General features: G+C 51.3%; 2 protein-coding genes across 2 annotated transcripts in view; one reads left to right on the top strand and one right to left on the bottom strand.

Annotated features, from left to right (window-relative positions):
* SNORC (secondary ossification center associated regulator of chondrocyte maturation) overlaps positions 1 to 19834 on the top strand; it is a 252871-nt gene that overhangs the window by 61178 nt on the left and 171859 nt on the right. The gene's annotated exons all lie outside the window — the stretch shown is intronic.
* Positions 1 to 19834, bottom strand: part of NGEF (neuronal guanine nucleotide exchange factor) — an 81811-nt gene that overhangs the window by 54077 nt on the left and 7900 nt on the right. Inside the window, exons 2-3 of the mRNA XM_054571358.1 lie at positions 7487 to 7818; positions 3584 to 3698 (exon numbers count right to left, since the gene is read on the bottom strand). Of these exons, the coding sequence (XP_054427333.1) occupies positions 3584 to 3698; positions 7487 to 7748 (377 nt within the window). The 5' untranslated portion in view covers positions 7749 to 7818. The remainder of the gene's footprint in view (positions 1 to 3583; positions 3699 to 7486; positions 7819 to 19834) is intronic.

Genomic DNA, 19834 nt, shown 5'->3' with positions numbered 1-19834 from the left:
CATGGCAAAATACGGTAGTTGGTAACTTCTGTTGGGCCTTAGTTTTCTTATCTGTGGAAAGAGGCACAGTGGTAAGAGAACTTAAAGGGGTAGCGCACAGAAAGGCGCTCCACGACATCAGTCCCTCCCTGCACCCTCTTCATGGCACATCTGTCTGCGGTGACTGCACTTCCCTCCTGCCACACTGCCCAACAGCCCCGTGACCCCGACCCCACCCGCTATCGGCATGTGGGCGAGGACTTGCAGAACCCCCGTCGGGGGCTACAGATGCTTATAGACCCTCTGGGAACAAGCACTGCCCACGAAGGGGAACATCACACGCTCGGTATCAGCACCACCCAAGCTTCCAGCAAGTGGAGGGCTGGTTCCCGGGCCCGTTGCAGGCCCAGGAAGACCTTGCTCCCCTTACCTATTGCCTCCAGCCCCTCTGCTCTTGTGTCCATTCTGCCGCTTCTCACCCCCACCCCCAGGTCATCTTTCTCATTCTCTCACGTGGGAGACCCAGGCTCTAACTACACGGGACATGTTTTGGGTGCCTGGCTCTTCTTCACATGACCCTCAAAGACTCCCCAGACACAGCTCTCACAGAAACAGGAATGGCCCCCTCAATCCTGCCTCCCGTTCTTTTAGCTGATTGGCCCAAAGATAAACACCTGACCCAAGGGCGGCCAACAAAATTCTTTTCTTTAGAATTTTTGTTTCTCCAAGAGATACGGAAGGAAGTCCCCACTGGCTGTGGTGAGCCAAGCTGAAAGTCACTCTGGCTCTGACTGCCATTCTGGGTCATGGGAAGCCAGCAGACAGAGAAGTGCAGGTCTGGGGAGAGCAGGGGAGCAGAGCGACCCATAAAGAGGGCCCCGTTGCCCTGGGAAAAGAACCACGTGGCTCTGGTTCCTGATGGCTTTCCCTCTCTTGTAAAGTGGGGTTTCATCTCATACATGGGTTCTGTAGGATTCTAGCATCCTTACAGTATCCCTGCTTCACTTGAACAAATTTGAGTAAGTTTCTGATCTTTGTGATGAAAGCAACCATGACAAAGGAATGAGAAAAGGTGTCTACTCTTATCCCTCCTATTCAACATTATAATAGATGCCTTTGCCAGTGCAATAAGGTAAGAAAAACTAAATAGCCGGCATGAAGATTGGAAAGGACTAATACTGTCTTTATTCACAAATGGCAAAGACTGTGTGCATAGTAAATCCAAAGGAATAATCAAACTATTAGAACTAATAAGTGAATTTATCAAGGTCATGGGATACTAGGTAACCATGCAAAAATGAATTATTTGTAAACATACTAATAAACAAATTAAAAATGAAATCAATAAACATTGAGTTTCAAACTAGGATCAGAAGCATTAAATACCTAGGAACAAATGTAATTAAAATATGTGTAAATCCTCTACACTAAAAACTACAAATAACTGCTGGATTAATTTAAGGAATATCCAAATAAATGGAAAGTTAGGACATGTTCATAGATTGAACAATTTAAAGTGCCAATATTCAGATGTCAATATCTCCAAATTTATCTGCAGTGATGGTGCAATCTTAACCAAAACCTTAACAGACTTTTTTTTGGAGTAGACATTGACAAACTGATTCTAAAATTTGTATGGAACTACAAGGACTTAAAATAGCCAAGATCATCTTAAAAAAGAACAAACTAGGAAGCAGATTGTGAGACTTAGCATAAAGCTACAGTTATTTAAGACAGTGTGATATAGACATAAGGGAAAACAATTAGATCAATGAAACAATAAAAGTCTGGAAAAGACCCACATGTTTGCAGTCAGTAGATTTTCAAAAAAGAAAAAAGCAACAGTGTAATTTACTTGGGAAACAGAAGTTCTTTTTCCTGACATGAGAGCAACTCCTATGCATGTGGACCACAGGCCTAAATGGGAAAGGTAAAGTACAAAACTTCTATGAGAAAAACACAGGAGAACATCTCTATGGCCTTGAAGTAATCATATATTTCTTAGGTAGGATGATAAAGGACAAACGATCAAGGAAAAACATTGATAAACTAGTCTTCAACAAAATAAAAACTTTCTGCTCATTAAAAGAGAAAAAAAATTAAGAGATAATCCACAAACTGGTGGGAAGTATATATATCTGACCAAGAACTTGTGTTCAAGATATATGAGAAATCCTACAAATTACATTAAATAAAAAATAGGCAAAACACTTAACTTGGAACTTCACAAAAGAAGATGAATGGCCAATAAATATATGGAATGGCGCTCAGCATAGTAAGTTATTAGGGAAACACAATTTAAAACCACAGCAAGACACCACAGTATCTTAGAATGGATATAGCTACAAAGACCGGCAATTCCAAGCATTGGCCAGGTAGAAGTGTAAAATAGTAGAACCATTCTGAGAAATTGCTTGGCTCTCTCTAGTGAAGTTAAATATGCACCTCTCCTAGGACCCATAGCATCCACTCCTGTGTACACACCCCAGAGAAATGGGTGCACATATCCACAAAAAGACTTGTCTCAGTACATTCATAACAGCTATTTATAATAGTCAACAACTGAAGACAACCCATTTATTTATCCATAGAAGGATGGATAAGCAAATTGTGGTAATACTTCTGATCAATAAAAAGAATAATCTGATACACATCCATTAATGAATCTTGAAAATATTGTGTTGAGCAAACTAAGTCAAACACCATGGGGCTCACACTGTATGGTCCCATTTATATGAAGTTCAAGAACCCGCAAAACTAATCTAAAATGCATCTCATAGGTGGAGGTGGCCATGTGACCCAGTTTTGGCCAATGAGATATACGTACTAATTGTTGGGTGGGCTTCAGGGATGCTCCTTAAAAGCACAGACTAGCCTGGCATATGGCCTCCCCCGTTCTCCCCCCACCTCCCTGGCTGTCCGTTCTCCCTCCACCTGAACGTGGCTGTGAGGGCTGCAACCTGGGCAGTCACCTTGGCGAATGTCAGGGTAGAGGCTCGGAGACTGAGGGCTATCACCACAACCCTCCAAACTTTTTTCACTTAAGCTGTGTTATTTAGGGTTTTTGGTTGGCTGTTTGGTTTTTGGTTACAAGCAGCTCAGTGCATTCCTAACTGATACAATACAGGAGCACAATTAATAACTCTTCATCCGGTCATAGTATAGATTATTTTATAAAATATTTAGTAACATGGAGAAGTGTTTGTGACACACCATTAAACAGTTTACAAGACTGAACGTATAATAAGACCCTGTTTTCGGAAGAGAAAATATGCATAAAGAATATAGGAAAAAAGACTGGAAACAAATACAACATAGTAAAACCTCTCTGGGTGGCGGCAATATGGTGATTTTTCTTTTTTTTTTCCTTCCTGCTTCTTAATGTATGTGATACCTACAATTTCCTAGTTTTGTGACAGAAGAGTAACAATGGGGCTATTTTTTTTTAAAAAGGAAATAGTGGAGATGTTTAAAACATGAGCAACTAAAAGTTACCCCTTTTTTTTTTAACACAAGACACCCTCGACCCCCCTCAAGATTCTGCACAAAGGTCCCTGCTGCGTCTGGTCACGGACCGGCCCCTCCGGGATTCAGAGTGTCTCACCTCGTTCTCTTGGCTCCCGGGTCGGCCTGTGTCCCTGTTCGCAAAAGAGGCCTTCTGCTCCGGGAGAAATTCAAGGCCGGGGGCTCTTCTACAGGTTTCCCTTTTTCCGGTGAATCTGTGACATTTAAGAAATGTAGCAAATTAGAAAATGTGCCCCTTTTCCAGGTACTAGGCTCTATGACTAGGTCAGGAGCAACTGTACCCCAGGAGGAGAAGGCGGGGACTTGAAGAGGGATGTTTGTCCTCTTGCACCGCCCCCGTTCCCGCCCCCGAGGAATGTGGCACACCTGGTGCTATATTTGGTGACTTGGATGTCATCTCTGTGAAAATTAGAACTATGATACAAGACAGTTCATATACAGGCACACGTACCTGCACACATGTCTTCATACGATGCATACATACATACATGGAAAAAGGAATACTGGAAATGAGGCTGCAAACGTCGATGGAAACCTAGTGATGTCTCAGATGGCGCTAAAACCATAACCATTGGTGTTATTGTTTCTATGGGACAAGAATCATTGGCAATGCATCAGTCCTTCAACAGCTAACTTTACAATGTCCAAGTCCTAATCAATATTAAATAAGTCACTTCCCATAGTGTCAGATCACCTTGGGGAAGGGGGCTTCGTCAATGCCCCACTGTGACTTTCTAAGGGCGCCCACTTAGCTGGTGACACAGGAGACGTCCTCGCCTCTCAGACCCAAATCCCGAACTGTGAACCCAGAGCGCAAGCCTGTTTTTATTGTTAAGGAGTAACAATAAAAGAGTAAGGTAAATAAGAATCAAAATTGCTTCGTGTGTTTCCTTTTGCCATGCATTCTTTTGGGACCGGGTTCTTTTTTCCAGTTTTGTAGAATAATGGATGTCGCAGCCACCTTTTATTGTACTTCACAGTCTCATCTTGACAACCAATCCATATGTCCCCTGGAAAGATGAGTAAGTCTCATGACTGACTCACATTCCTAAAATTATTTAAGACAGAGACCGCACTATTTTCTTTTTTTCAGTCCCACGGCCCGGTGTCTCAGCGGCAGGCAGCGCGTCTGCCTGCCCCCCACAGGCTGAGCAGAGGACTCTGGGTCAGGAAGTGCAGGGCTGCCTTGGGCAGTTAACTCCCAGGCGTCACTTTAAAAATAAAACTGAGTCTGATGAGAACATTCCTGGTGTGGACACAAACGGCGTCTTGGGGGCCATTGCAGCCGACCGGCGTCAGCATGTTCACCCGGCTCCGCTCAGAGGCCAGGAGCTCGAGCCTCTCTCCCTGCGACCCGTTGCCTCTCCCGCCTCACCCCACAGCCAGCCCCCCATCCACCTTCCCTCCTGCTCAGGGAGACCCCAGCCCCGCCGGGCAGCTGTGTCACTCTCCTCTCAGATTTCAGGTCTCTGGCCCCCGGGCGGCCCAATGAGGCAGCCACTGGCCACGTGTGGCTGTGAAGCTGCATCAAATGTGGCGAGTGTGGCGGAGGAAGTAAACGCTTTTTTTTTTATCTTAAGTTGATTTAAATTTATAAAAACTGGTACTCAAGTCAGTTATTGGAAAACTTTTGAGGGTATTTGGAACATCTGGGTATGTAAATCTATTTTTCTGACTGTACATTTTATGGAATCTAAATCCAGTTTAAGTCTTTGCAATGAAAATGTAGCTTGTAAATTGAAAGGCACTGTGAATATAAACTGTTCAATAGGTTTCAAAAGCTCAGTGCAAAAAAAATTGTAAGATATCTCATTACTGATTTTTACTTTTTTTTGTTTATTGATTTTGGAGAGAGGAAGTGGGAGAGAGACAGAGAGGCATCAGTCTGCCGTTCCCCTTATTTGCGTGCTCACCGGTGGATTCCTTTATGTGCCCTCACCAGGGACTGAACCAACAAGCTTGGCATATCGGGGACAACGTTTTAACCAACTGAGTGACCCGGCCAGGGCTCATCGCTAATTTTTGCATTGATTATTAACTACATGATGAAATGACAATATTTTTGGATGTATTGCATTAAGTAAAATGCCTTGTTAAAATGAATTTTACCCATCTCTTTTTGCTTTGGCAATGGGATTGCTGGAAAACTTAAGATGACGTGTGGCTCACACCGTATTTCCGTTGGACAGAATTTCCCTAACTGTCCTCCACATCTGCACAGGCGCTGGGACCAGAGGCATCTGAACGCCAGCTCACGCCGCATCACTCCCTAGCTGTGCGCCTTGGAGTGGGTGACTCAATCTCTCTGGGCTTCATTTCTTTTAAAATAAAAAAAACAACTGTTGAATGGGTGTGGTAAGGTCGCCCTGGCAAGGCCTGCCTGGCACAGCCGTTGTGCCTGTCTGTGCTCAGCCAAGTTAGTGCCTGTTGCTTTTCTGTCCACGTCCCTGCGCACCCTTCGAGACACGTCTAAACTTGCATCTTCTCGGGGGATCCTACCTCACTCCCCATGAAGGGTCTAGTTCCTTGCCTTGACCTCTCACCAACTTTGACGCACTGCTTGCTGTAAAATGACACCAGTACAGCCTTGCGGATTCCTCAAGGACAGAACCTCCCACTTCCTGTGTGTGTGAGCTTTTTAATTGATGGAAAATGTCACATACGCACAAAGTTAGGGGAGTAATATAGTGTACCAACCCTCGGCTTCCGCGCCTGTTGTATTTCAGTCGCTGTATTTCTCTTGTGGCCGGTACTCGACCCGTGCTTTTGTTAGTGTTTTGAACGGGTGGCAGATGACCGCACGTGCTGTGCCGCTCCTCCCGTCTGCTTTGACCTAGGCTGGCCCTGGGAGCTGCTAGGGCCCATGGAATGAGGGGGAAGTGACCGTGCAGGGCCTCGGTCCAGGTCTCAAGGCCTGGTGGCGGCTGCTCTTGCTTTCTGAGAAGCCTGTTGCCGTGTGAACAAGCTCGAGCAGCCTGTTGGAGGATGAGAGACCACACGGAGCAGAGGCAGCGGCCCCAGCTGAGTTCCCCCTGGACCAACGAGCTCCTAGTCACCAGAGAGACCAGCCAGGCTTTCCTTGACCTTCCAGCCGCAGAGGAGCCAAAGCCACTAGCTGACTGCAGAGGTCAAAGTCGCCCAGAGAGGAGCCACCCAATCCAGGCCCAGGATCACGAGCAATAATACAGTGTTTTGTCTCTGATTGGAGGGCGGTTTAACATGTGGCAAAAGCCTTCCTCATAGAGTTATTGACCGGGTTAATGAAGCCGCCAAGGCAAAGCAGGGGTTGCCAATCGCAGCCCACTCAGAGTGGCATACGGTCTGGCCAGCGGCAGCTGCCGTCCCCCAGGGACAGGGACACTGGCACACCCCCCACCCCGACCATGCTGCCTGCTCACTGCGCGAGTCGCAAGGACAGGAGTCCAGGGCGCTGACACCGCCATTTGTAAACGTTTCGGAACTTTATTCTGCTCAAAAAATAGACATTGAGCAGATACTGTGTGCTAAGAACTGGATTAAAAGATTAAGGGTTCGTGCTGCGAGCTCCTCCTAAGGCACCGATCTCGTGTCTTCAGAGCAGCGGGAACTCTGGCTGTCCTGGCGATGGGGAGAGGGCAAGGAGAGCCCCGTGTTCCCAGAGGCCCCCAAACGTGGACAGCCCCGCACCTCCCTCCTAGGATGCCAGTGTGTGTGGGGATGTTTGGTTGAGCCCTAAACCCAGAAGTCTTTTACACATAAAAGCCAGTTTTAGTGTGTAATTTGGGTCAACCCTTTCTGCCGACTACGACTACGACGTATCTACACCACTGTATGGGGGAAATTTGCATCTTTTAGCCCGTGGCCTCAGGCCGTTCCACTGTGCTGGACCTGCCCTTGGTGGCTTTCATGGCCTCGTGAGCTCCCTTCTTTTAATGAGGGCCTTTCAGCCCTGATCCCAGCTGCACGTCAAGCAACAGCTGGGACAGCTGTCCCTGGTACTGACCTGCCAGGTGCCCAGTGCTTGGCGCGGGAGTGTCTCCGGCTTTGCCTTTGCTTCTGTGTCTCAGGGCGCGATTGAAGACAGAGTTTCTGTGAATTGGTTTGGAGTGACGGGGTTCTTTGGCTTGGATCTCACCCGCGAGGGGTGTCTTCTCCTCGGAGAGCAACTCAGGTGTCACCTTGGCGGGTTCATCAGGAATTTCCCATGAACCCCCTGCCCATTGCTTCTGGGGCTTTTGCAAATGGTCACAGTTGCTGGTCTCCATGCAAATAGGGCTGATCGCTTCTCCACGGGCTGACCGGGGATCCCTCCCCGAACTGCACCAGGGCCGAGAGCTTTAGACGAGAAAAGAGAACAATTTTCCGTTAGGATCATCAGGCTCAGTGTTCCATTCAGAGGATGTTTTCTACTCCCATTCAGATTTTATGAAATTTGGGATAATTTCCACATCCTGGCAACCACATCTTTATCAATGAAAATTAGAGTTTAACCACTGCAATTTGGATGCATTCATGAACCATTTTATAATTGAGGCCTGTTTATCCTATTCATAGCATGCACTTTGGGGGAAAATGCTTAGAGTGGCTTGTATGCCTAACTTTTAGGCAAATGCTTTGTGAATAATTCAGTAGAAGAGGAGTGGGCCGCGGGAGAGGCCAGCCCGCAGCTTTGACTTCAGAGCTGCCCAAAGGTGGAGAGGCTGCTTGGGGGACAATGAATTTGCTGTCACTGGAGGTGGCCAGGCAGGGGTTGGGGAGAGTTTAGGATTCAGTGATTCCAACATCTCCTTCCCTCTCCTTTCCTCGCTCCCGAGGCCTCCCCCCTGGGTTCGCTCCGATTCTGATGCCGAGGCTGAGGGTTGATCTGGGGACAGCAGTGGCAGGGGTCCCGTGGTGGGGTGGGTAATGCAGGCGTTAACTCGGGGTTGGGGCTGGTCTGTGGAGGCCTCTGAACTGGTCAGGGAGTTCCTGCCGCATCTTTGATGATCGGGAGGGAGGAGGTGGCAGGGTCCCGAAACTCTGGGCCGGCTCGCCTGAGGGGCCGGGCCGAGGGCAGGCACTGCACAGGTATCACCAGGTGTGGCGGGTGAGTGCCTACGCGAGGGTGGAGGCTGGGGTGGGGACCATGTGCCAGAGGAATGACAGGAGTGTGAGTCACAGTGATTTATGGAGGAGCAAGGAAGGGGCCGCCCCAACTCGGGAGGTTCGGTGGGGGCGGGGCCAGGGTGACTGGGCAGGCCGCTGCCCCTCGCTGTCGGTGGGGGACGTGGGAGCAAAGCCAGCTTGGCACAGGAGCCCTCAGGTTCTGGGGACGCACAGGTGGAAAACCTCCCGGGAGAGCTTGCAGCGGGGAATCCTCGGCTGAAGCCACCGTTAGGAACCGGGCATCTTCCTGCTCGGACCACGGGCACCTGGGAGGCCTCCCTGCAGTGGGCATGGACGTGGCTGCCTCTTGGCATTCTCGCTTATCATTATCATCATTCTCGTGATCATCACCGTTACGATCTTAGGCAGCTTTTTTGAAGCAATCGAGGCATAATTTACATCCAGGAGAACTTGCCCTTGTTTGTGTCTGGTTCCATGAGTTCTGAGAGCACACACAGTGCACGGAGCCAGCACCACCATCGAAATGTTGGACAGTCCCTCACCCCAGAGCTTCCCGGTGCCCCACCGTAGTCAGCTCCCACACCCCAGCCCCGGCGACAGCCGATCCGGTCTGTGTTCCCAAGCCTGCCTTCTCCTGACTGGCGTGTAGGGGGAACTCCGCCGTGTGCGGCCTTTGGCGTCTGGTGCGCTTCGCTTGGGGTGATGCCTGTCGGATTCATCCGGTGTATCTGTGTGACCCTGGTATTTCCGCGGCGGTGCTGTGACCTCCCAGGGTGGGGGGTGGGGCAGGGCTGCATGATGTCCTGGGAAGGGCGCTGGGCCGGGAGTCAGGGGATCTGGGCTCGAGTCCCCATATCCTGCTGCCTGTAATGACCTACTTGTCTTGGGAGGTGAGGGCCCCAGTTTTTCTCCCAGGAGACGCGGGGCTGGGCAGGCGTTCTCTGGGGCCCCTCAGCTGGCGCTCAAACTCTGTGCTGGCAGGAGGCTCCGAGAGCCCTGGGCGGGAGTGTCGGGGGGAGCGCCCTCAAACCACCCCTCTCCTGTTCTTCCAACCAGTGGGCACTGAAACCGCGAGAAACTCTATTCCAAATCACACCATTTTTAAGACCATCACACACACACACCCACCCCAAATTTGTTCAGCTCTGAAAAACAGCTCTAATATCACCTCAGTTATTGCCTATTTCAGGCAAATGTGTTCCAAATCTGAACTATTTCTATAATCGCTCCATTTCTTCCACACCCATTAGCTGCCAGAAGCCCAAGAGCCCCACCCCCACCCTTCCACCGTTTATCCGAAGCTCCCCCGGGGCTTTGAGCCCATAGGTGGCTGCCCGCGGAAGTCCACAGGGACCGCCTTGTGATTGGAAGGGGGTGGGGCTGTGGTGGGGCTGCATTTGCATAAATCATTCATTCAGTCTCTCCCTGCCTCCCTCCCTCACTCACACAACTTCGTGGCTGGTCCGCGTCTCGGTTCCCCCCCTGCCCAGGTTCCCTGGAACCTCCAGCAGGGCAGGGCTGCGTCTGCTCTGTTCGCTGCCCCCTGGCGCTGTGACAACCACCCGGGTCTGGCTGATGAGGAAGCGGCAGGGCAGGGAGCTCGGGTCCCTTGTGCGGGGCCTGCGGCGGCGGGGGGCATGGCAGGGCTGCGCACCTCATCTGCCTGGCTCGTTTCTTGGGGGCCCGATGCTCACGGGATGTGGCCAAGAGACGCTTTTGGGAGAGCGGGTTGCAGGCTGCCCGTGGGAGTCGGGCAGGAGCGGGGGTTCTCGTCCACTCGCTGGGGGCCAGCCATGTGGCTTCGGGCGGGCGTGCGCGGGCCGGAGTGAGTCAGTCAGGGGCTGCCTGGGAGGTGGGGCACATGCGAGAAGGTGGTAGGGACAGGGAGCTGCCGCCAAGCCGGCCGTGGCCTCCTGGGCCAGCTGCCTGGGGCAGAGGACGGTGGCACAGTGGGCACAGGGTGGCACACGCGCCAGAGCAGGACTTCTCAGAAGGTAACACACAGGAGTCGCCCGGGCTCCTGTTAGGACACAGACGCTGACTCGAGAGGCCTGGGGTGGAGCGAGGGACGCCTCCACCGTGAGTCCGCAGACCAGCCTTGAGCCAGGGCCTGGGGGAGCAGAGTGGGCATGGAGTGGGCGCGGGGCCACCAGGGTCCCCAGCGGCTGCCCCACACTGGCCTGATCTGGGCAGCATCACCCCGGTCAGAAGGAAGTGCCAATGGGGAGCAGAAGGCAGAGTAATGTGGGAGGCGGGGGGTCAGGGGAGGGATGGGCGAGCAGGTGCTGGCCCTCTACTGTCCCCTTCTACCTCGTTCAAGGGAATGAAGTGGGGATGGGAGGGGAGGCGGAAAATAAGAGAAATGCGGGGCTGGGGGTGTGTAGGAATCTGGACGAGGGAGCTGAGCACCTCCTGAAGCGGGACCCCCTGGGTGCTGAGGAGGGGGTGCTGTGAAGGCCAGGCCGGGCCTACCGATCAGGGCCGTGGGACGGAGCAGACTCCAGGGAAGGAGGCGGGTTAGGAACAGGGGCGTCCTCCTCAGGACCCCCCGGTGACCCCCCTCTGTCGTCAGGGAGGAGGCCCAGAGCAGCGGTGGCTGGGGGCGGTGTTAGCTGACCAGGGGGGCGGGGCGGGGCATGGCCTGGAAAGGTGGCCTGGATGTCACCTTAGCTGTGGCTGTGACAGCAGGAAGGGCTGGAATGCTGGCAGGGAGGTCTCCAAGGAAAGATAGGGCCCCTGCGAGGCAGGCAGGCCTGGCTGATCCCAAGTCACCTGCAGCGTTTCAGCTTTCATCCCTGGCCCAGCCTTGGTGCGGCGGCCGCCTGCCAGGTAAGCGGCAGCGCCTACCTGGGGTTAGGCACAGCACGGGCTTTTTGTCTGTTTGTTTTGGTAAAGCAAAAAAGGGTAGGCTGTAGAGCAGGGTTTTAGGTAGCAGAGGGGAAAACGGATGAAGTTTCTGGTTTGGGAGAAAAGTCAGAGCTGAGAAAGCTGCCCCAGAGGGTGCGCTGCTGTGTGGTGAGGATCACGTGACCACCGTGGGAAAGGTGGGAGCTGCAGGTGAGCACCAGGGCCACAGCTGACGCCCTGCCCTGGAGGTGCCGGTTTGGGGTTCTTGAGGGACACAAGGGAGAGGAAGGGAATGGGATACTCAAAGGGAGGAGAGAGGATCCCAGACGAATGTGAGGGGGAAATTCAGGAACTGGGGGACAGGGGTGAGGAGGGGCAGGGTCACAAAGGCAAAGCTCAGGCCCCCGCTGGCTCTGAACCTTGGGAGAAGCCCCCCTGCATCGCTGGGGGCGGCATCAGCTTCGGGGATGTGGTGAATCCAGGGGCTGATGGAAGGCGTGTGGGTGCCTGTAGAACCAAGACTGTGGCCCAGTGCAGAGAGCAACATGTTTGGTGCCTAGAGGGACAAATAGAGATTCTCTTCCCAGGAGCAGGAAAGACGCCTGCCTAGAAATACCTGGAGGTGGGGGCGGGGGGATGGAGTAACTGCAGGGGAGGGGTTTCCAGGTTCAAGGGAGGAAGGCTGGGCGGAGGCCTGAAGGAGGCCCAGAGCCCGCTCCCGAGGCCAAGTTCCAAACTGGATTGGCCACCGGCTGCTGGTTCCTGAGGGAGGAGAGTAAAGGTGCACCTGGGTTTCCCTTCAAGGCTGTTAATACACTGCGGAGGGAAGTGGGAATCTGGGGGAGAAGCTGGGCCTGGGACCGGAGGGAGATGGTGCATTTGGCGGGAAGCCAGACTTGAAAATGGTCCAAAAAGAGTCCGAACTCACCAGAAAGCAACCCGGAAGGCTAAATACTAATTCCAGCAACGACTCACTGAGCAGAGATGTAATGGGAGCAATTTCCCACCCAAAAAGCGTCTCTCTAGAGGCGAGAGCGCCGTGACACTGTAGGATAAAGGACATTCTCAAGGCCACGCGGCTGCCCAGTTCCCGCCGGAGGAGTCCCGGCCTCACTCACGGGGCTGGAGCCGGTGGTGCCACCAGCAGGTGTGCGTGCTGGCCGGCGGGGACACACACAGAAGACGGGAGGTGGGCCAGGCGCAGTGACAAAATTCATGCGTAAGATGAAATAGGCTGCAGTCGACGAGCGTGACAGCACCCGTTTCCTGATGACACCACATAAATCGGTGAAATTAACTTTAAATCAGGGAACCAGACAGTGGCATAGAGGGGCTGGGCACATTTCCTTTTTACAGGAAGGTGTCCAAATGCCAGAGAGTGGCGGCTTATCCACCCACATGCATCCATCTCTACATATAACTTACAACAGGAAGCAAGCCCCTCAGGGAAGAAGACAACCAGAGGCTCAAAGAACAAAGCAGATGCTCCTGTTGGCACAATGGTCAGTGATGGGCACAGAGAGAGAAGGGACCATGGGTGGGGCCCAAATCTCAGGAGGCAGAGCACGATGATCAAGCTGTGCCATCCCTGGCGATGGAGGAAGGACAAGGTCACCCGCAGGGCCTCCAGGGGAAGGGGGGGTGGGGGTGGGCAGGGAGGAGAAACTCCAGATAATGCAACTCTTTCCAGGAGCCTCATGCCTCCCAAGAGGAAGGAAAATCCAAACCACACTGAGATCCTTTTTTCTCTTAATACACGGGCAAAAAAATCAGAAGTTTGAGGAGCGATTGGTGAAGCTGAGAGGCAGCAGGCGGTCCCCCCATCGCTGATGACATCCCCGATTCCACCCCCATGGGGGGCAGTTTGACGAAGTCTATCAAAGTAGAAAACGAACCTACTTTAGCCCAGCGATCTCGTCTGCAGGAATGCGGCCCATGGGTGTGCCTGCCCATGAGGGGAGCGGTCGGGGGGCGGCAACTGGGGACACCAGGGCGTCTCTCCACCAGACCTGGTCACGCCAGTTAGAAAATCCTAAACACGTCCTCAAGTGGAACACGATGCCGATGTAAAAGCAAGAAAGAAAAAACTCTATACCCTGATTAAGAAAAGATCCTGGAGATCTCAAGATGAAAAACAACAAGGACAGAAGAGTATGTGTTATGTTCCCATCAGTATACAAGGAGGAAATATATTCAAATTTATTTAGATGCACCTAAAAAGTTGTGAAAGGAGTTAAAAAATAACCTCAGTGGTTACATACATACATATTTTTTTTTAAATTATAGGATAAAATCTGGGCAGATGGGGAATGAGATTGGGAGGGAAAAAGACTTTAAATTACATACCTATTAATATATTCTTTTATTTTGTAAAAGCTATGTCAATGCTTAAACCTTTTCAAAAATTGAATAGGTAAATCTCTTGGGAAAAGAATTGAGTAGGACTGAATCTTAAATAAGGAAATGAGTCACTTCCAACACCTGAAAGCAACAAAGAAGTTATGAGACATGACCAAGAAGCCCCCAAGGGTCCTGTGATGCCCCGAGGAAGGGAATCGAGGCTGAGGGACCGAGGATCCCTGATGGGGAAAGAGGAAGCTGTTGCATGTTTATATCTTCAAAAATCGAGATTCTTCTCCCCCCCCCGCAAAGTCAGATAGAGAATAAGAATGAGCTGTTAAATGAGGTGTCTTAATTCTCTGATTAAAATGTTCTCAGAGTGATTTAAATAAAACAGAGGCAATTTTGTAATCATGAGGCAGTCTTAATACAATCTAACACATCAGTGGCTTAGTGACAAAATCAAATGCCAATCTTCAGGAAAGACCTTTAGAAGTGAGAGCAGAAAAAAATTCATCACTGCGCACATTACAAATACAGCGATGCTGGAAATCGGAGCGGAATCCTGCTCTCATTATTATCAACATGTTTCCTGCGTTTTGGCCAACGTAATGAGACATGAAGCAAGTGTTACCAGAAAGAAAGATGAAATAATCATAACTTGCAGCTGCTAAGATTTGTACACTTAGAAAACCCAAAAGAACCAATCACGATTATTGGAATTAACAGGAATTCAGCCCAGGGTCAGAATAGGATAGATATACTACCTGTCAGTAATAACAAGGAAGTAGAAAATAAAATATCTAGGACAAAAATTTTTCAAATCACATGCCTGATAAAGGGATTTACATCTAGACCATATAAAGAACTCTTACAGCTCAATACAAAAATAACCCAATTAAAATACGGGCAAAGGATGCAAATGCACATTTCTCCAGAGTAAGTATACAAATGGCCAATGAGCACGTGAAAACTTGCTCAACGTCCCTAGACATCAGGGAAATGCAAATCAAAACCACACGGAGATACCGCTTCATGCGCACTACAATGGCTGCTGTCAAAAAGGCAGGTAATAACAAATGTTGGTTAGGACGTCGAGAAATCAGAACCCTGTGCGCTGCTGGTGGGAAGGTAAAATGGTGCAGCTGCTTTCAAAATAGTCTGGCAGTTCCTCAAAAGGTTTAAATACAGAATTACCATATGACCCAGCAAATCCATTCCTAAGTATATTCCCAAGAGAAACAAAAATACGCATCCCCACAAAAAGTTGAACATGAATATTCACAGTAGCATTATTCATAACAGGCAAAAAGTGGAAACCACCCAAATGGCAAACAACTGATGAGTGAATAAATAAAGCGGAGTATATCATGCAATGGAATATTATTACCATAAAAAGGAATTAAGTATCGCCCCATGCTACAACATAAATGAACCTCGACAGCCCTTTGCTAAGTGAAAAAAGCCAGTCACAAAGGACCATGTATTGTATGACTTCTTTTACATAAACTACCCCAAATCGGCAAATCCATCGAGGCAGAAAGCCAATGAGCGGTGGCGGGGCCGGGAGGGTCGTGGACAGCGGGCGGTGAGTGCCTGCCAACGGGCACGGATTTCCTCTTGTTGAGATGTTGAAAATGTGCTAAAACCGGTGGTGGTCATGGTTGCCCAATTCTGTGAACTTACTAAAACCCATTGAATTGTGTACCCTAAAAGGATGAATTGTGTAGCTTGTGAATTATATCTCAGTAAAATTGTTATTAAGAAAAAAGAGGGGTAGCAATCAACCTCTGAAGTATTGGTTAGCAGTTTGGGGAAAATATCAGTTGAGATCCTTAAAATAAATTCCTAAATAAACTCCAAAGGCATTAAAACATTAAATATTTTCCTCAAACTATCAAACACTCAAAAAATTTTTTGTATGGCTTTATTACTTTCTTACTCCCACCAAACAATGTGTTTTGGGGAATGTTCTATTTCAATAAAGTAGGGGATATAGATTCACTTTTTATATTTGCATGATATTCTGTAACATGCCATACATGTTTCCATTGTTTTATGATTGTTTGATTTGTTTGCATTGTCTCTTTTCATGTGCATTTATGGTAGGCCCTTGCTTAGTTGTAAGAAAGAGACAGTCATTCAAGTTACTCGAAGGAAAGGATCCTGAAAAAACATACATGCGGGCGAGACGGGGCCAAGGTACTGTGGGCACCAGCCCCTCCACCTCTCTCGGAGCCCAGAAAATAGGACACCGTGGAATGGAATTCAATGGTTCCCAAACCTTGCTGGAGAACACTGGGGGAAGCGTCTAGGTGTTGAGAGCCAAGAGCGGGAGCTGCAGAGCAGAGCGAGCAAGATGCCAACCCCCTCCTCACGGGCTGCAGGAGCTGGGGGTGTGGCTTTCTGTTGGGACCCACAGTCCCTCAACTGTTGTGCAGGGTGGACAGACATTACTTAAGTCCCGGGACTGATTGAAGGATGCGCAGCGCTGGCACTCAATACGTGGTCGCTGCTGGGGTGTGATTATGCAAATTAATATGCAGTGATAATATTTCCATCTCAAAGCATCATCCATATTTATGCTTACATCTTCCTTATGCAACCCAGCATAAACTAAAAAAGAAAGAAGAACGAAAGGTGAGGACGTAAAACTCAATGGAGGATAGAGAAAAAATTCCTATTACAAGGACTCTTGCTACAGATGGGCCAGCAGGACCCCCAAGCTTCCCAGCAGCCACCGTGAGGAGGGACGCGTGCCAGTGAGTCATTCTAGGCGTTCAGGGGTAACACCCTCCAGCCTCTCAGGAGGAGAGGTGTGAGCAGGGGGGGCGGCGCTGAGGCCGGCTGAGGGGTCTCTCGAAGGGTTTCACCAACGTGCAGTGCAGCAATTCTCCAACTTTTAAGAGCTTAATCAGTAGATGGATTCCTGGAACCCGTGCCTGGAATTTGGACTGTGTGAGGCTGAAGTGGGTCCCGGGCACGTGTATTTTAGAGAATGACCCAGGTGAGGCACAGACCTATCTATTCGCTGCAGCGCAGTGGCCTTTCTCCTGAGCTCACGAGGCTTGCACACGCTCACGCTTGCCGGTGTCTGAGACTCTTCCTCTGAGCCCTTCGACGTAGGCCGATGGCTTCCCACAACCCAGCAGGGTCATTCTGTAGGTGACACCGTGCTGGCTCCTGCCTGACAGGGGAGACTTTAGAGGGGACGAGGGCTTTCCTCCTTCCTCTGAGTAGAGGGTTGGATTGAGCTCCTCTGTAAACCTGTCGACATGGCTCGTCTGTGCTGCGTGTGGGCTATCGCTCAGAGTAGACGAGGGGCTGGGGAGGGGGCACATCTTCAAGGGAAACAGGGACTAATTTTCCTCCAGAAGGACCAAGATGACTTCACAAAGAACATTGTTTTGATTCTAGTCTAGCCACCAGGCTGATAAGGGATGGAGCCACAGAGCTCCGTTCTAGGGTGTCAAGGCCCTGGGATACCTAGCCTGGAAAATTCCTTGGCAGGGGAGGTGAGATTCTTCCTTTGGCCTTCAGCTCACCCCCCGCACACCAACACAAGAGTGAAATATTCACAGGGTGTCACCTTGCGCAACATTACTTCCTGGTGTCCCCTCCAAGATAAACTCTGTGAAATATGCACCAGGGTAATTGAATGAGGCCCCTTGTTCTCTGCAAATAGTACCTATAAACCAGGGAAGGGGGGAGCCACAGCCTTTTCCAAAAACAGCAGTGTTTGTTTTTGATGAGATGATCAACAGCCCTTCTTTCTGGCTTCAATTAGCCGTTGTCTGTTGGAACAACTTTTAGGTTGAGTTCATGAAAATTTTTTGGCCAAGGGTAAAAGAATGCCCAACAGTTACTTTCAGGAGCAGGAGGACAGACTCCTCCCCCCGCCCCCCGCCCCAGGTCATCCCCAAGTGATTTCAGCCGATGAGGAGGCTGTACAATGCACAGGGCGCGGGCACTTCTCGTTTTCCCTTTCATAGAGTTAAAATAATTTTTTAAATTCAAGTCTATAGAACACAGAAAGTGTCCGTATCTTAAGGGCTGAATGTTGACACCCCATGTCACAGCACCCGGATCCAGAAGGAGAACATCACCAACACTCTAGAAAGGCTCTGTGCGCCTTCCCGGCCACAGGGGTAGCCGGTGACTTCTAACAGCAGGGCTTAGTTTTGCCTGCGTTGGTACTTGATGCAAATGGAATCTTTTAGAATGTTCTCGTGTCTGACTTCTTCTTGTGACATTAGGCTTGTAAGACCCATCCATGCTGTTCCACACTGTTCCACGTTGTTCTACACTGTTCCACACTGTTCCATGCTGTTCCACCCTGTTCCATGCTTTTGCAGAATTTGTTCTCATTGCTCTGAAGCAGTGATTCCCACCCTGGACTGAGCCTCAGCATCACCTGGAGAGTTTAAAACACAGACGGCTGGCCCCCACCCCCAGGGTTTCTGAGGCAGGAGGCCTGGGGAGGGCCTGAGGATTTGTATTTCTTACAAGGTCTCAGCTGCTGCCGCCGGAGGTCTGGGGACCACGCCAGGCCAACCACCTTTTTAACCTGGCAGATCCCCTGTGCTCTGGAAAAGGCGTCTGGGCTTGTCATTACCGTGGCTTCCAGAACCGCTCAGGGGCCGCACTGCCCCGCAGGCCTGCGGGGGGAGGGCGGTGAGGAGGCTGTGCTCCCGGCGCAGGTGGGGGGCCAGGCCAGTGTCCTGCTGACTTTGGCCTCTGCTGTTTGTCAGCTTCTCTGCTGGCCTGCCCCTGGCAGGGACTTCTGTGACTTGAACCCGTGGGGCTTCTGGGGTTATAAGCAGGACACATCTGAGCCTGGGCTTTCTGTCTCCTCCAGGAATGGGCAGGATATAGTGGAAATTTCCAGAGCATCAGCTGGTTCCCAGAGTCCCGCTGCACACAAGACCAATGGGCTCTTTCCCGCCCCTGGCCCTGTACCCCGTCGCCCCCTGGACACCAGGCCATCCCCAGCCTGCAGAAGGGTCTCGGGTGAGGGGCTCTCTGTCTTCCTCTTTCCAGTGTCTGCCACCCACTTCCCCACCGGGCTTCAGAGGTGTGTGGGCGCGCTCCCAGCACCTGGCCCCTCTGTGGCCTCCTGTGTCCCAGCTAATGGATCCCAGCCCCCTCTCCCTCTGTGTTGTCGCCCACTCTTCCTCACCCCCCCAGCCCTGGGTCTCATCTGCTGCTGGGGCTTCAACTGGCCGCCCTTTCCAGACGGCCTTGCCCTCCCTCCGAGCCACAGACGATGGGCCAAGTCTCTGCCTGGCAGCGTCGCGTGGCTGCCCAGCCCTCACGCCCTCCACTCCTGCCAGGGACAAGGTGCCCTGAAGGGACAGGCAGAGGCTCCGGGCCACCCACCGCCACCCTGCCCATGGGTTTGGAATAGGACAGGGTGCGGGCTGCAGCGTGGGTCAGCTTGAAGTGCTGAGGAGGACAGCAGTGACTTGGGCCTGGGGCGGTGACGGAGGCCACCCCACCAGAGGGCAGTGGCGCTGAGCTGCAGATGCGTTTCTGGCTGCCAGTCCACAGGGCCTTTGTTTCAGACACTTGCCCTTGAACTCACCTGATCCTCAGGCAACACTCAGGGAGGAGGGAAGGAAGGGACTGCTGTTAGTCACGTTTTAGGGATGAAGAAGCTGAGAAACACCCAGCCCCTGGCTCGAGACCATGCAGCTGGTAAGTGGCTGGGACAGAAGTCAAGCCTGGGTCTCCGGGTCCCAGAGCCCTACCTTGCCTCTGGGAAGACAGGAATGGTCAGGTCACGGGGAGGTGGGGAGACGGCCTGTGGAGGTGGTGATGGCTCAGGAAGCCACCGGTCCTATCGAAGAGCAGCATCAGGCTCGGAGCACCCCCAGGGGACCGAGCCAGAGCAGGCCAGACCGGCCAGACCGGCCCTCTTCTCGCTGGTGGCTGAGCCGTCAGGCTCCCCGGGGGCTCGCCCTGGGCCGCAGACCTTCCTCCCTGCTGCGTGGAGGCTTCTTTACGGGGAGTCCTGGGTAGTTTGGGGTCAGGGGCTCAAGCCAGGTGCAGAAGGGTC

This window comes from Pteronotus mesoamericanus, unplaced genomic scaffold, assembly GCF_021234165.1.
Source record: "Pteronotus mesoamericanus isolate MK-2021 breed Mesoamerican mustached bat unplaced genomic scaffold, CSHL_Meso_final contig_1018, whole genome shotgun sequence".
In the NCBI taxonomy this organism is placed as follows: Eukaryota; Metazoa; Chordata; class Mammalia; order Chiroptera; family Mormoopidae; genus Pteronotus; species Pteronotus mesoamericanus.
Note: the sequence above shows the minus strand (reverse complement) of the source record. Positions and strands in the feature narration are given on the sequence as shown.